The following is a 17,653-nucleotide window of genomic DNA, read 5'->3' as shown; positions in this document are numbered from 1 at the left end:
TCACTAATGGTTGAGAGAAAACAGGATAAGTTTCTTCCTTGTCTCTACACGAGAGAGTATGGATACTACACATTGCAGTACCCAGCATTGTTTCTTTTAGGTATGCTTGGTTTCACAAGTTTGCGGGCCAGAATGAGCATTGCCGCGCTAATGATGACCTTATAACTTCTGAATTCTTTAATTTACAATCGCAACATTTTGGAGCACATACAATTATATATTTCAAGCAACTATTTAAGAGCTAGGCAACACAGACCATTTGTTTTTCCAGTATGCAGGACAAATTTACCGTTGATGATGCCTGTGGGGAGAATGATTGGTCTGTTGAACAGCCTACCGAAAGGTGGATCTTTTCCATGCTGGGATTACCAGTTTTAGACTCTTCCTCTCTAATATTTATTGACATATTATTGACTTATTCATCTTTACACCGTTAATTTTACAACATATATAAAAAGCTGGTTACTCGTCCAGGTTCTAGCATAGTAGTAATAATATTATAGACAAATAAATACTGTGTTTTTTCACATCTGAGTTATCAAGTTATGTCAGCAATCAGCTTTTTTTATGAAATATTTTTAAAATACCATTTCAAATATGGGTGGTAAATTGATATTAATATTTTCGAAGCTAGACAGGAGTGGACTAAAATATATATTGCTAATGAATTATTTTTTTCTCATAATTAATCGATTTGTAATTTCTAAGATTTCTAAGTTGTCTAATTTTAATACTTTATTTTCAACATTAGGAATTTTAATCCAGTCAAATTACCACCCCCTTAAGGAAAAAAAGACTTGATATATTGACTCCGCGTGTTATATTTTGAAAACATGGAATATAAATAATATAGGAAAAAATTAATAAGTACCGTAAACCTTGACGAAGAAACTTGGTTTCTTTGAAACCGATCAGCGGGAAAAAAAATTAGCGGTTTACAACAAAGTTGTTTTTTTAATTTTATTTTCTTTTATAGCTTGAACAGAAGATATTTTTTTTTCAATAAGTGCGCCAAAGTACTAATTCTTTGTGCTTGAAGTTTTAAACAAATAAATCAATAAAAAGGTAAAATTATTTAGTTAAATGAATTTGAAAGGGTTTTTTAATTTAATTCACGGAGGAGCACGTCATGTTACTCTGCAACCCGTCGGTTTGAATAATTAATAAATTATGTTTTTTTCATTATAGTGTTCTTATTTTAATTTACAATTCTTGTTGTAAGTAATGTTTTCTTTTTATCATTTTATAGAGAGTGATAAAAACACTAATTTCATGAAAACAAATCAGAAATAGTTCGACTTCAAATTTCACTTTCGTAGCGTGTAGCAAACATAATATATGCATGGAATGTTGCGTCTTCAATTCAGTCTAGCAATGTATTAACGCTTTGATTTGACTAAATAGAGTTTTTGAACTTTTTGTTTCAGAGTTATGTTTTTTTTTATTCGAAATATAAAAAAAAATAGTATTTCTAATGTGTACCGCCAGGGAAAGTCAAAATAAAAAAGTGTCAAAATGATACATTTACAAAAATAATAAAAAAACAACTCTATAATTACTTATAATATTGAAAAAAAAAACTTAAATGCCATCATTATTTTTATACTTAGGTTAGTAAAGGAATTGTCATTTTACACAATCAAACGGGTAGTGACAGACCGCAACAAGATTTTTAGCCGAAATCGAAACTTATTGAAATAAGTTAAAAGTCTAAATTTGTTGCAACAGAGAGGGAAAACATTTTCGAGAAAGGAGTATGGAAGTCTAGCCATTTACAGGGCTTTTGACCTGCCATTGGCTGGTTTAAGTGGCCACTTTACACACCGTGTAACATTCACCATTCTGACCATGCTTCAACATCTACATTTTCTTAACTATTTAATTGGTTGACTCTTGTAAAGTAAAAGAGCTGAAACCTTTATCATGTGGGTGAGATTCATCCGGCTGAACCAATTCACCGACGAGGCAACGTCTGAAAACAATTTCACAATTTTAATACTTCTGCTTTTACCAGTTAGTTAAATCAACAATGTTCTGGGTTTGTCCAAATGCTTGCAGACTGACTGGATTTCCTCCCTAGGGAGTTACTAAGATTTAAATTTGTTGCAACAGAGGGGGAAAACCTTTTTGAGAAAGGAAAATAATATGAGTTATCGACAGAATCAAGAAAGGGGTGCTGCGTTGGTTTGGACACGTAGAGCGAATGGACAGCAAAAGAACGGCAAAAGGAATCTACGATGCGAATGTTGATGGATGCAGAAAACGAGGAAGACCGAGAAAGACGTGGCACGATCAAGTCCATCAAATACTTGAAGATGGACGTACAAGAGTAGGAATAATCGGCGTGCGTGCATGAAAAGATGTACGAATGTAGAGGGAAGCGAGGTCTGTATGCAAAGACAGAGTGATATGGATATGGTGAAACGACGTGATGGTGTGTTATTGTTGTTGTTGTTGTATATATTTCAACAAATTTATATCTAAGTAAGTCCCTAGGGAGGAAATCAAGCCAGTCTGCAAGCATTTGGACATACTCAAAACATTGCCAAAGTTAAAAGTCACTTCAAAACGCCTAAAATAAGACGTTTTTATTGTTAAATTTTAGAGTTTACTAAAATAAGTGTTAATAAGGAAAAAGGCAAAGTCACAAAATTCAATTTTATTTAAAGCAATTAAAAAGTATTACGAAATGGAAAAAAATATTTATGAAGAAAAAAACATATCAAAATTTAAAATAATGGTCAAGACATATGTGATAAACAATTTATAAATTAAATATATTTGCAATGTTATTATTAGAACACACATAACAATATGTATGATATGTGTGCCCTACTTTAAGATTTAAATTTTTAAAAAAAAAATAAAAAATACAATGATAAATAAGGCATACATGTAATGAGTAAATTTGATTGAAATTTTGTCATAATACATTTATAGGGATTGAAGAATATTTATTCTCTGGGATGTTTTTGTGATAATGTTAAAAATAAATTCTCCTGGTTCATTAAAAAATAATCAATTTAGAGGTTAATGTTATTACGATAATCATGTTGAAAAATATATTTTCTCGTAGTTTATTCAAAAAAATATTAATATAGAGATAATTATTATTCCGTTCAAATATAAAATTATCACAAACGGAAATGACCCGGATTTACCGTTGATATCACGATAATAAGGCTCAAATTCCTGTGCTCGCGTTTATACTTTTGGTACAGACACAATCAATCAATTCTAGAATACTAATATTATAGATGTTTCTTCCTCCAAACCATACTTCACGCAATTGTGCAGAAGAAACAATGCTCGTCAGAAAAAATAATCTGATTTTTTACATTGAAAACATAATCAACACACATAATATACAAATATACATCATCGTCATCACCGTAATTCCCTTTTCGCACCTAATAGTGCATAGGGCACTGCAATCGCAGCATATATTTTCTTACATGAAGGTAAGATCATAGTAGTGGTCCAGGGACCATGAAATATTCTACTGTGAAAACACCCTTTTAAATAAATATTTCATATCAACCATGTCGGGAATCGAGCCCGAGACCTCTTCACTGGTAGGCAAACGCGCTGACCATTACACCACGAGGTCGACAAATATACAAACTTAATATACATACTAGGCTTTATATCATGTGTATGTCTACGCAGGTCGATCAATGACTACCGAGGTCTATGACTCGCCTACAGTCTGTATTGAATACCGCAGAGAGACTTATTTTCAGAATTTCTAAGTGCAGTCATATCACTCCACTACTTTGGGAATTAGCATGACTCTGTTTTCCACAGAGGGTGGAATACAAGCTGTGTTGGCTTAAGTACAAGTCACTGCAAAACTCTGCTCCAGAATATCTAAGGGAACTCTTCATGCCAGATGAACTGGCTGACAGACGTCTTACACTTAGATCAGCTACATCTACGTCGAGAGGAAAGGTTATTACACCTCTACGCTCTACGCAAACAGTGCACTTAATTCGGCGAACGCGCATTTGCGGTCGCAGGCCCTACGGCATGGAATGCTCACCCAGCAGAGATGCGAAACTGTAAGAGTGAAGTGATATTTCGGAAAAAACTTAAAACCCACTTGTTCTCTAAATCATTTGAATAAATCCTTAGCATGTGATGACAAAGTACATTTTTTTTCTTAAATTACAAATTTAAAAAATTTAATTTTAATTTACTTCCTAATATAATCTCTTTGTAAAGCGCCCTCGAGGTATTATATTACGAAAATGGCGCTGTATAAATTATCCATAATAATAGTAATAAATAGATGAAAAATTGATGAGAGCAAAAATATTATAGTATTTCTGTACAGATACTGCTGTGACAATTTCAGTTCTTGATTTATTTATTTATTAACGGATATTGTTAATTTTTAGAATTTATAGAGTTTTAATATTACTATAAAAGAATAGCTAAAAACATTTTTAAAAAAAGAAAAGAAGCATTGACAAACAAACGTAAGGGACATCAAGACAAGATCTGGATTATTTATTTAGTGCTCGTTTAAATCGTTGTAAACTTAAACCAAAAAAGTCCAGATCTTGTCTTGAGTTAACAATACGACAAATACGTGTCATTGGAGAATTAACGTCTAGTTTGTTATATGCTGATCTATGAACATTACTAATATTGTTTCTCAACCTACGAGTCGGAATATGGAATTTTACTTGTCCCAGTAATTATGAAGCATCGATTATATCATTTAGTATGCCGAACATATATATGGAATCAATATTAGTTCTAAGTTTTTGTAAACTAGAAATATTTAACATTGACTCTATATCAGCATAAGAATAATAAACTCTCTCTAGTTCAAGCATCCACGCTACTTTTCTAAGCAAGCACTTTGATACACTATAAGACGCCAATAAAGGATGGATGATATTTGTTCAATGCAAAATGGCCGAAAATCTACATAATGTTATAGTGTTGTCTGTTAGGATGGAATAAGGAATTATTTTAGAACGAATTTTGATTGACTGAAAAACACACTAAAAATGAATCACGTGATTACCATTATATTATACTTATAAGAATATTGATCCCGTGCGTGGATATAAATTCGTGTTAATAACCTATAAGAAATTGAAGCAATCGCTGTAAAAAGTCGACATATCATATTAGAACCTTGTGCATTTCCACTCTCCAAGCACAGGAGCGAGTCTCTTTGTTGGAATATTCCAGCTTTAAGACAACTATAAAATATAAAAGTAGACTATAAAACGTCACATCGGGCATTAATAGGTTTTAAAATACAAGAATTATAAGAAAAACAATGAATAAAGTTTCTTGTAATCATCTTTTTATCTAAAATTTAAAGTTGCGGAAACAATTATAGCTTCAAATCATCAAAAAAATACAAAGAAATCACCATTTGAACTTAAGCTAAATTACACTTTTACGCCATATACATAATAATAACAATTTTATGTCATATAATAATAACACGTGCAGCCGACTTTTTGTTTCAACTTTTATCTAACTATTTTACCCTGGTGGTGATTTTTGAAAAAAAATATAGAGCCTAGTATATATACAATATAATACACTAATCGCCGAGTGATAAAACGGTTTGAAATCACTTTTATGCTCCGATTATCGGTATGTAGCAGATCGTCTACATTGAGGAAGTTAAGTGTTTTTAAAATAATTTTCTTATTTGTGCCATTTAACTGAGCCAAAAAACTTTTAGGAATTTTGATGTATCGTATTATTGACGCTATGATTTTTTATAGTTTTGCATGTTTGAAATTTCTCTGCGTGTGCTTTTTTTCCCGGTGGGTTTGACCAATTGACTCACCGTAAGATAGAAATCTATCACAAATCTCTTATCATTAGTTGATTAATTAAGGATAAACCCATCTAAAACACAAATTATGTTTGCGGGTAGTCAGTTTAATAAGTTAAGTTAAGATAGTCAGGTAGTCAGTAATTGTTTAGTAAGGTAGACGTAACCTCACTTAATCCTTTTTATGTCAATGGTGCCAATATCCAATACAATAAATCTATAAAAAATATAGGAGCACTAATGGATGAACATCTATGCTGGCATAGCTAGGGAAATCATACTAATGAATTTAGCCGCAAAATATTTTTCAGTATACACTCATTCAGAAGGTTACACAAATTCTTACCCATTAATACTAAATGCACTTTCGTACAAGCATTATTACTACCCATTCTAGATTACGCTGATGTTTTCAGGACTGATTTAAGCTGTGAACAACTCGATAACCTTAAACGACTTTAGAATACATGCATAAGGTATATTTTTGGTCTAAGGAAATATGACCACATTTCAGATTATCGTAGGCAACCGAAATGCCTCAAAATTTGACAGCGGAGAGACTATCACTCCCTCTCACTTCTGTTCAATGTACTTCATAGTCTTAACGTGAAATAATATACCTACGTGAAAAATTTCAACGCTTATCAGTTCATGGTTTACCTCTTCGTTCTAATTCTCAAAGTTCTCTCTTAATACCCATCCACGATTCCTCTGTCTTCTCTAAATCATACAGTGTCCATGCGGCTCGACTGTAGAATCATCTCCCATCCACCATTAAAGATGTTACTACAGTATCTCTGTTTAAATCACGTCTGAAGAAACATTTCTTTTCTTTTCTTTAATTTCCCCTCCTTTCCTGTTTCCTCTTTTTTCCTTTTCCTCGTTGAGTCATGGTATTGATTTAAGATAATTCAAACACAAATTAAATTGTTTACATTTTTATGAATCTTTAGCTTTTTTATTTTTATTTTCCATTGAATATGTTTTGTAACTTTAAGTATAAAAATAAAACTTTTATTTAAATGGTTGGTTGGAAGAAATTGCCATTTGGTAATAAGCCCGCCAATGTACAATTTGCATTATGTACATGAAGTTTAATAAAAAAGAACTAGTGACGTCGTTCAAAGTTGTTCGTTTTTATTTAAATATTTTTTATTGATTTTTTCATTCATTTTCAAGAAATTTAGCCACACAAACTAATGCTTTAATTTTTACCGCGCGTAAGCAGTCATCTTTTATATCCATGTTCCCGTAGGGCTGAACTACTTTATTGTTTAATGAAATATGATTAATAAAGCTCCATCAAAAATGTAGTAGATAATTTCAATCTCCCTTTTATATTAAAAAATATATTAGATCACATTATTTTTACTCACTATATTTAAGTTGACATGTTTTTGCTGTGAGAGCTTAGAATGACATTGGTGATTTTATGGAAAATCATTATTGTAAATTTATTTCTGGAAATATTACGAAGCTTATTAACGATCGTATATCGTGGTCGTGAAAATATTTTAACACACAAATCATCAAACTACGTTTAGTTTATACTCACGATACCGTTTTTATAATATTATTTTATTTCGGTTATGATGTTGATAACAGGTGTATTGGAATTTTATTAATTGCATACTTGTTCGTATTATATATTCTATCATCTGTCATTGTGTTAACACATAAGTAGTGTCCATTTTTTCAAATACAGATTATAAGATTACACAACAAATGGGTCAATAGTGTTAGCCATTAACCTTTTTTACTCTGTTTTAGATGTTTTATACTATGTTTTTTCTTTTTTCCTGCGTATTTTACTATGCTTTATATACAAACTGTGGAGGTTCAAACGAGAGGCCTTTGTTCAACACTGGACTCAAGAAAAAGTCCGAACAAATAAGTAGAGTAAATCAGCTCAAATATTTTATTCAAACCAAATATCTAATTTCTTCACATGAACGAATGCTTTTTCTATAAATATAAAGTTTATATTTAAAGGACTAACTTTGTAGTTTTTCATTGTAATAAAATAAATAAAACAACTTTGTTTTTAACCACTAATTTTTTTTTCCACCGACCGGTTTCAAAGCAAACAAGCTTCTTCGTCAAGGTTTACGTAACTAATGAATTGATTCCTTTTTTATTTTTATCATGTTCACTAAATACTACACGTGGACCCAATAAATCAAGTCGTTTTTTCCTTACACAGGTAGTAATTTGATATCACTATTTTCGAAGTTAGACCGGGGAGGACCAAAAAAAATATTGTTAGAAATAATGCTTAGTCATTAATCTATGGATTACTTGGGGCATTTGCAGATTAACTAGATAACTCGCAGAGGAAAACCACTTCCGCACACTAACGGACGACTGTTTTTAGACATATTATGTACATTATTTATATATATTTACGCCCAATGGGGATTTTTAAGGGCATATGGAAAATTATTATAAAGGAAAGTAGAAAGACACAATGCTGAGTAGACTTGGTAGGAGTGGAAGCGGGAGAGGGGTGTTTATAATTGAATTTGACTCAGTGGTCGTACGAAAGAAGACAGCTTGTTATCAAAGAAACAAAGACTGGTAAATACAATTATTATGAAATTAAAACTATTTGTATCTTTTTTATGGGAGGAGAGAATATCAAACGAATTACATAATATTAAGTGTAACCGATATTTAAAAAAAATAACATCATCTCACCAACGAAGGGAATGAATCTCCATGTATTTCCAAGAACTGGTATTGGTTTAGGTCCCGGTACTTGGCTATACGGGTTGGCTTTCTTCAGCATGTCATCCTGACCATCTTCTAGAGTCTCTTGGCCCCCCTCAAGACTTGGAGCAAGAGACGATTTCCACCTTTTTCTGCATACCACTTCACTGTAATTACTTCTGCTGTTTACCAGAAATGAGTTCACTAAACTTCTTGTTAATTTGATCACAGCCATTTTGGTCTAATAAACTATGCATTGGTACCTAGAAGTTTAAGTTATTATAATGACATTATAATTGTGTTTTTTTTCATAGGCAACAAATCAATTAAGACAATGTAAATAATGCACTTTTTGGGTTCTAAGATCATATGCATAGAATTAAAAATATTCTAGAAAACGCATAAGCAAATCAAACAGAAGGCAACTAAACTACTCATAAATTAGTAGGTTTACGTTTTGACCCGTTAGTTTCTTTGTAGACGTCGCTCAGTATGCAACTCGTGATTTGAATTCAACTATGCCGTGTTGTATCTTTTAAAAGTGTATAAATACTGCTAGGATCTTAAAGAAACAGGATAGGATCACATTTCATGAGTAAGTAACAAATGCATTACTTAAAAATTGAATTATTTTTCCATCTGTCAGATTGTCTAAGAAACAAAATAGACATTTCGTTAGTGTTGCCAGGGTAGTAATTTTTTTACCATACTTTGCTTATCTAATGAGAGAACTAATGATAATTTGACCTCAGAAAAAACAACTCTGTGGTGGACATTTGACCGACATTATCTTGAAAATATCAAATTTAATATTTTCTTTTCTTTTCTTTTCTTTTCTTTTCTTTTCTTTTCTTTTCTTTTCTTTTCTTTTCTTTTCTTTTCTTTTCTTTTCTTTTCTTTTCTTTTCTTTTCTTTTCTTTTCTTTTCTTTCTTTTCTTTTCTTTTCTTTTCTTTTCTTTTCTTTTCTTTTCTTTTCTTTTCTTTTCTTTTCTTTTCTTTTCTTTTCTTTTCATTACTTTTCTTTTCTTTTCTTTTCTTTTCTTTTCTTTTCTTTTCTTTTCTTTTCTTTTCTTTTCTTTTCTTTTCTTTTCTTTTCTTTTTCTTTTCTTTTCTTTTCTTTTCTTTTCTTTTCTTTTCTTTTCTTTTCTTTTCTTTTCTTTTCTTTTCTTTTCTTTTCTTTTCTTTTCTTTTCTTTTCTTTTCTTTTCTTTTCTTTTCTTTTCTTTTCTTTTCTTTTCTTTTCTTTTCTTTTCTTTTCTTTTCTTTTCTTTTCTTTTCATTACTTTTCTTTTCTTTTCTTTTCTTTTCTTTTCTTTTCTTTTCTTTTCTTTTCTTTTCTTTTCTTTTCTTTTCTTTTCTTTTCTTTTCTTTTCTTTTCTTTTCTTTTCTTTTCTTTTCTTTTCTTTCTTTTCTTTTCTTTTCTTTTCTTTTCTTTTCTTTTCTTTTCTTTTCTTTTCTTTTCTTTTCTTTTCTTTTCTTTTCTTTTCTTTTCTTTTCTTTTCTTTTCTTTTCTTTTCTTTTCTTTTCTTTTCTTTTCTTTTCTTTTCTTTTCTTTTCTTTTCTTTTCTTTTCTTTTCTTTTCTTTTCTTTTCTTTTCTTTTCTTTTCTTTTCTTTTCTTTTCTTTTTCTTTTCTTTTCTTTTCTTTTCTTTTCTTTTCTTTTCTTTTCTTTTCTTTTCTTTTCTTTTCTTTTCTTTTCTTTTCTTTTCTTTTCTTTTCTTTTCTTTTCTTTTCTTTTCTTTTCTTTTCTTTTCTTTTCTTTTCTTTTCTTTTCTTTTCTTTTCTTTTCTTTTCTTTTCTTTTCTTTTCTTTTCTTTTCTTTTCATGGTCAAGTCATACCATATATATGTGCTATAAACTTTTTAATAATTAAAAAAGGAATGGCCCACGCTCAGACGCTGTAGTCTTTGTGGACATTTTTTCTAATTCATGTTATTTTAAGATGTATTTTTCTAAAGTGTATTTTTGTTATTATATTTCTATGTAAATAATATGTGTATGGAAAAATAAACAAATAAAAAATAAAATAAAATAATTAAATTAAATGACACCCGTGTTGCTCGAGTGATCAAATCGAATGACATTGCGATAAAATATTTTCATCAAAGTGAAATGTTAACCTGCAATCAAAGTGGGTCATAAATCAAATGTAGACTTCGGAATCGCTAAAAGCATACCGTAATGTGAGGTGAAATCGATCAGGTGGGGTGAATTCGTATTTTTTTATTTATTTTATTGTACCACTACTGTCTTCTTTCGGTTTCAATCGAAGCTTTATAATCTAATACAATGCAGTATGATAGTTATCCAATTGAATACGAGTTGTCAACTAAACAGATAGTTGAATACTTGACATCGATTAAATCCCAAAGCTGGTATTTATTTAGCATATTTTGAGTTTTATTATAAACAAACAAGTGCTCAGGTGAAATTAATAAAGGTAAAAGCCATAGTTTTAAACCTGGTATAAAATTACCCCTGGAATAGAGACGGTATAGCGACCATAGAAACTTATTTAACGCTTATACATGCGTCCAACGTGGTGCAACACTGAAATAAGCCTGCGATCTGTCATCTGTCACGTTTTTCAGTAGTTAAATGGATTGCATTTATCTAGAATTTAAACAGTTAAGAAAAATTCATGTCTTTTTAGAGATTTTATAGTGAAACCAGCGGGCCCGACTGACGTTGTCCTGCCCGAACATTGGCTTGCCTGCCATTAGCATTAGCAGCAAATATGCCATTTTGTCACGTGGTTTAATTTGTTCGCCTTTTTGACATTTGCAAAGTCACATTCCACAGTGTAACAATGTGTAAAAAATGAATAAAACATAATATTTCATTTTTGAAAAAAAAAACAAAAACAGTGGTTATATTTCACTCAAGTAAAAACGCGAGTTAACCAACAAATTGATAGTAAAACGATAGTTTAACTGAATTCGTTAATAAATTAAACTAAAGTAAAACTCAACTTTCGTTTAAGAAGTACTTGTTTGTGATTAAATTCCAGAACTAAAAATTGTCAAGATTAAAACAATATTGAATTTAAGTAGGTACTTGTTTATGGTTGAATTCCAAAACTTTTACTGTAAGTTTCTATTTTCTGTTAAATAGGCACTATCGGGTTTTGGTGGGTTTTTCTGTTAGTGCCTATTTCAATTTATGTTGAAATTTTTATTGGTTTGGATATGTGTTTATTATTACAATTAATATTTTGTTGTTATTCTTGTACTTATATTTTTCTTGTCTTTTGTTTGTATGTATATTGTTATTCCTGTCTGTTTATGTTTTTCTTATGTTTATAAATGTAACTTGTTTTTGGCCGATGTTATCAAATTTTGGTAGTAGGCCCTAATAAAGAAAAAAAAAAAAAAACATAAAATAAATATTTTTTCAAATATGGCATTCTGTTTGCAAACGTCAAACTCCGGTCGTCTCACCAACAAAGTGCTGTACTTTTGTAGGAATACGATTTTTTACAATGTATTGAATTTAATATTACAAAAAGGTTTCCAAAAATCCAATAAAAAGAAACAAGTGGGCAGAAATCATGGGAAATTTAAGGAAAGAATCTGATTGAGATCCACAAAAAACAAATGCTGTTTGTAAACATTCAAAAACAAACTTTTTTATACACTAAAAACAACATCTTGAAATTTTTTTGAAAATGCATTATCCTCGAATGCAACTCTGGTAGATAGATGAATAAAACATTTATGCTCCTAACTTCTTTTTACATATTCGATTGAAGATTTTAATATCTACGAACACGCACAGCGCAAAGATCTATATTTCTCTGAAAACCCCACGTAGATCGCTTAAGCCGTTTAGGAGAAATTATTTATATAATGCTTTTCCTCGGTCACTACAGGACCAATTATGGTGCACAGTCGCCTTTGCCCAGAATGATCAGGCGGGTGAACGATCATCAAGATCTTGATTATTATGGTGTAAGGATGTCTTTCTTTACAAATCAGCTAAAGAATCTGTATAGTTAGCCTATGCTTTTTACTTAATCTAAAAAATCTATCATCTGTCTTTGCTGCTTATTTCTGTTCCTTATATTTTTTTATTCCTTTGTAAAAATTTCTTTTAATTGTAATGTTTATAATGGACTTTGTCCGTAAATAAATAAATAAATAAATAAATAAATAAATAAAAGAATATCGTTTACGTTCACAAAAAAACTATTTTATGTGACAATGATCCTAGTTATATTTCGCAATATTTATGCATAAAAGATTTATTACATTTCATATTCAAATGTATTTAATGAAAATATACGCATCAAATATTGGCCATTCCGAATTTAATAATATTGCCCCATGAGCTAAAACACGAAAAGTCGAATAGAAAATCCAGAAGTGTCGCAATGAAAAATTATTACTCAAATGTTTTTGATGGTTATAGTTATTAATGTCATTTAGATAGATGGTGTAAAGTACGGTGTTTTATGTTTCTTATATTATGTTTTCTTACTAATTCGGATGTATTAACTATCTATGATATTATGTATTGTCACAAAAATGTTGAAACCGGTAGACAGAAAAGTCGGTGAGTGGTTTTATACAAATTTTATTAACATAATATGTTTTTTTTATTTACGGTCCCAAATTCGTTTTTTTAATAACTCCTGGGAGAATAATATGTACTTTTTGTGTTATATGTTTTATTAATAATAAAAAAAAAATCGTCTAAGTATTTATCAATGGCATTTATCATTTCATGTCGGTATGTAATTTATCTTTTTTATGAATATACCTAGTACAGTTATACTAGGTTGTTAATATTGTGTAAATAACCTTTTTCTAATACCGGGTATAAATAGTTACACTGGGTATAGTTATCCCTTAGTGTAAGCTTGGTATAAGGAAATGTAATAAGAATGGCCCCAAGAGTATTTCTAAATGTTAAATCTATTAGCTGATGTGATCTTTACAATATCAATTGGGTCAAAACATAGATAAATTATCCATATTTATAGTTAAATGTAAATTATGGCATTTTGAACGGTGAAATCGTATCAGGAACACACAAAAAAGCTGAAATTTCCAGGAAAATGCAAATACAAAAAAAATCATACTTGAAAAAGAATGATAGGAAGTGCGAGTGGAAAGAATGAGTAGGGGAAGGGTGTACAAAATAACATAGGCGGGTAAAATGACATAGTAATCATATCTCAGAAACCAAACTCTTGGTCATGTTTGAACCTGCACAAAAATGAGCACTGGTACGACACACAAATACTCACCAATATTTAGGACGCCTTTGGCGACCGCCCGAGAAGGACGTGTTGCGGGTTACTTTGTGAAATAAAACAATATTTTTGTTGCGCGGACACCGAAGGTATTATTATTATTTTATTTGTATTATTCTACAACACAAACTGAAAGGATATGTTGTGTCATTGTTAATCTTCATGTAAAACTATAATTTTGTTAAAATTTACTAAGTGCAATGTGATATTTTTTAATGTTTTTAAAAACCCACGCAGTGGGGCAAAACGACATATGTACTGGTAGGGTAAAATGACATACTATGTCATTTTTCCCCACTTATAATACTTTTATTTATTTAGAAGAATAATAATGCTTCGCAATTATGTGCGTAAAACATGACATTTGAATACAACTCCAAATATATCAGAGGCTAGAGCTAAAGGTTCCAAAAAACATATCCCGGAAAATTGTAAACAAGGTATATGTAAAAAATTTACTATTGATTCAGACACTGAAGATCTTCTACTTACAGACGATGAAGATGACTGCTCGTGCATTTATTGTAATGAGTTATATACGAGATCAAAGCCAGGTGAAACATGGTTAAAATGCATCAAGTGTGGAAACTGGGTTCATGCAGAATGTGCTGGTTTAAATAAAAAAACCAAGATTTTTGTTTGTGAAGTGTGCATTTAATATTTTAATTCTTTAATATTCATAAAAAAACTTATCAATTCTGTTTTTAAAAAGTGTTGAATAATATCATCCCATCTAAGTTTATATCGTATGTCATTTTGTACACCCGGTGGGGCGAAACGGTTTTTTGCAGTATGTTTTTATTTTTGTATTTTTATTTGATAGATTTGTATTTTTTCCTACAACAACAGTGCTAAGATGTTAAAAAATAGTGTACATTTTGAACCAAAGAGACTTTTTACTAAATATGTTACCAATGAATTTTTTTTTTCATTTTACAAAAATCTATGTCATTTTGTACACCCTTCCCCTATAAGAAAAGCTACCGAAAAATGTGTAACTTTTAAAAAAAAATCGTATGGCGGAAAACTCTATTGATTGAAATTGAGGATTTCTGAGGGGGGGGAGCTGAGGTGCTATTCTGATTGTGATTGGTGTGATTAATTTAGGGACCAATATACTTTAGGGATTAATACCGGTACCGATAAGGGCAGGTATGAAGGTCATAAAAACGTTAATAAGATATTGTTTTAAATTGAATATTACAACCAAAATTATCTTATTTAAAAAAAAAAAAGGATATGATTCCATAAAAAAAGGTTTCAACTAAAATATTTCAATAAATATATTTTTCTTGAAATATTACCAAAGGCATAATTTTTCGTAGAAATATACGAAAATGTCACAAAAATGCATGTTATTTAAAATGCTTTTATTTCTTTTCAAAAACAAAAAATTAAATTTTGCTATGGCCACTTTAATATTCAATTTATTATCTTCAAATAACTACAATAAATATTAGTTCAATACTTGGTCTTTATTGAGATCTCAGATACCTAAGTTTAGTCTAAATTTGAAATGGCGTAATCTGCCGGTCTAAAAGTAATTATATTTTAGTAACATAAAAGTTTTAAGTATATTTTTTAACACAAATACCTTTAAAAGATATTGTTATTATCTAATTTATGGTTTTAATTTATTTATTATTGTGCGATTAAAAAAACACATTTGTTTTAAAATGGCAAAATAGTTTGATTTCTTAATTTTGCTTGCGTTTTACCAGACTACAGCCTTAAATGAGGTAGTTCAGTGCTACGTGAAGCTGAATATAAAACATGTTTTGACATACGCGGTAAAAATTAGAGCATTTTATGGAATGGCGATGGTTCTTCAAAATATATGTAAAATCAAATAAACTGTCACAAGTTCTTCCGAATCAACTATTAATAGAGTTTTCTGAACTCTTCGGCGAGAACTTGTGACGTCACGAAGAGCAATTTCACAATTACAAAACTTTAAAAGATCAATGCGCGATAATACGACACATAAAAATATTTAAAAAAAACTTTTTTGATTTAGTTAGATAATCTGTTTACATACAAAAAACCATTAAAAACCACCGAACTTCCTCATTATGTTTATAAGCATTATTTAAAAAAAGTATTGTAGTTTTCTGTGTATAATTCACGTTTTTCAGTGTCTATTCACAACACCCGTGAACGCTTTTTCTTGTAACCTCTCTAAATTGTCCGGAAAACGAACAAATTCTGATGAATTCACTATCAAATTAACCAATTCACTTAACATATAACTAATTAAAGGTCACTTCGCGAGCGTAAGAACAAGAATTCTTTGCTAACAACCTTCGTTTGAAAATTCAATAATATTCGAACAAAAGTTCGCTATTTTAAAAGACAGGTTTAAACAATGAGTGGATAATAGATAATACTCATCCAACACGTGAGGTCGGGCCTCTACTGACAACTGGTTTTAGTTCAAGAGATATTTTATGTTCAGCCATTATGAAGACAAGCTGTATACTCTATTCGTCGAACGATCTAGCTGAGTCGTTAAACTAGATGTAATTTTGATGTTTTTTGTTGATATTTCTTGATAAAACCCCATAGTAAATGATTATGATAAAATTATAAATAAAATTATCTATGAAACTTCTTATAAAATCTTAATAACATTAACTATCAAAATGAATAACTTCTTATTAATATTCAAAGCATTAACTTAATGGTCCAACATTTTAATATTATGTTAATAAAATTTGTGTAAAACCACTCACCGACTTATCTGTTTTGAGACGTAACCCGTCTCTTCGTCAGGACAACAACATTACACTAACATGCAAATACCACTACACACCTTCACCGTAGGTAAAGTCACGTGTTATACATATTATCATCATATTTTGTTGTCCCGTTCACAATTTGTGTAATATACCGTGTTGTGTACGTAATTGTTAGGTTTTTTTTTCAAATATCACTGTAATTTAACAACATAGCACTATGTACACAACGATAAACATAAATAATAAATAAAATAAAATAAAAATAATGAATCTTCACTTTACAGTTTTATTTTTTATTGTGATGAATTATTTATGACAGTGCAGAGTTGGTACGAATAAAGCATAATATGAGTAGGTTCTTTTGTAAAAATGGTGGCTATACAAATCCAAGTGAGTTATGGAGGAGAAAGTTTCGAATGGCCTCTCTCGCGCAGTCTGCGAAGTGAAGCCACTTGGAGCAGGTGCTTGGCTCAGTTTCTTCTATGTCCACAATCACCGATAAATTACAATAAATTACGGCGAATACGTATGAATAAATTTATCTAATAAAATACAATTCGCTCTCTTAAAAATTACTTTAAAATCTACTTTGGTAATCAAATGTTTATCGCAGGAAGTTAAACTAGTAGCTCACAATGGAGTTCTAGTGCCAACTCTAATGTATGGAAGCGAAGTATGGAATTGGAAAAATGTTGATGAAAGTAGGTTAAATGCTGTCGAAATGCGATCCCTCAGGCGAATGTGTGGTAAAACGATATATGATAAGTGCACAAATGTCGAGATTCAATTCAATTCAATTAATTTATTTTAAATATAACATATACATCACAAACATATATTCAATACGTACATATTATAAAAAAATTAAAAAAATATACACGAAAGAGACTCATGGTATATTTATGTGCAACGACGATATGCTGGTATTATAAAAACAGGATTTATTTGAGGTATGCATTTTATTTATTTTTTTATTTATATTTTTTTTTTTTATGTCTATCTGTTCCTTTAATGCTAATCCAAGACCTCAAACCTACTTTAAACTGTACCAGTGATTTAATTTAGCTAATATGTGTTTTTTTAATAACATATTAACCGAGGCGTTTTACATTGATATTTTTATTAAAATCATTAACTAT

At 30.1% G+C, this 17,653-nt stretch overlaps 1 protein-coding gene across 4 annotated transcripts in view; it reads right to left on the bottom strand.

Annotated features, from left to right (window-relative positions):
- LOC148272642 (putative cytochrome P450 301a1, mitochondrial) overlaps positions 1–16,211 on the bottom strand; it is a 35,485-nt gene extending 19,274 nt beyond the window's left edge. Inside the window, exons 1-2 of one of the 4 annotated variants that reach the window (XM_088239789.1) lie at positions 16,164–16,211; positions 8,510–8,784 (exon numbers count right to left, since the gene is read on the bottom strand). In XM_088239789.1, the coding sequence (XP_088095915.1) occupies positions 8,510–8,756 (247 nt within the window). In that variant the 5' untranslated portion in view covers positions 8,757–8,784; positions 16,164–16,211. Of the gene's footprint in view, positions 1–8,509; positions 8,785–13,770; positions 14,211–15,814 lie in introns of those variants that run through there. The other 3 variants (XM_088239788.1, XM_088239786.1, XM_088239787.1) reach the window with 3 other exon arrangements.
- Between the last annotated feature and the right edge of the window lie 1,442 nt (positions 16,212–17,653).

The sequence above is a fragment of the Micrasema longulum genome, unplaced genomic scaffold (assembly GCF_059751315.1).
Source record: "Micrasema longulum isolate JH-2025_06_02 unplaced genomic scaffold, ASM5975131v1 h1tg002263l, whole genome shotgun sequence".
NCBI lineage: Eukaryota > Metazoa > Arthropoda > Insecta > Trichoptera > Brachycentridae > Micrasema > Micrasema longulum.
Note: the sequence above shows the minus strand (reverse complement) of the source record. Positions and strands in the feature narration are given on the sequence as shown.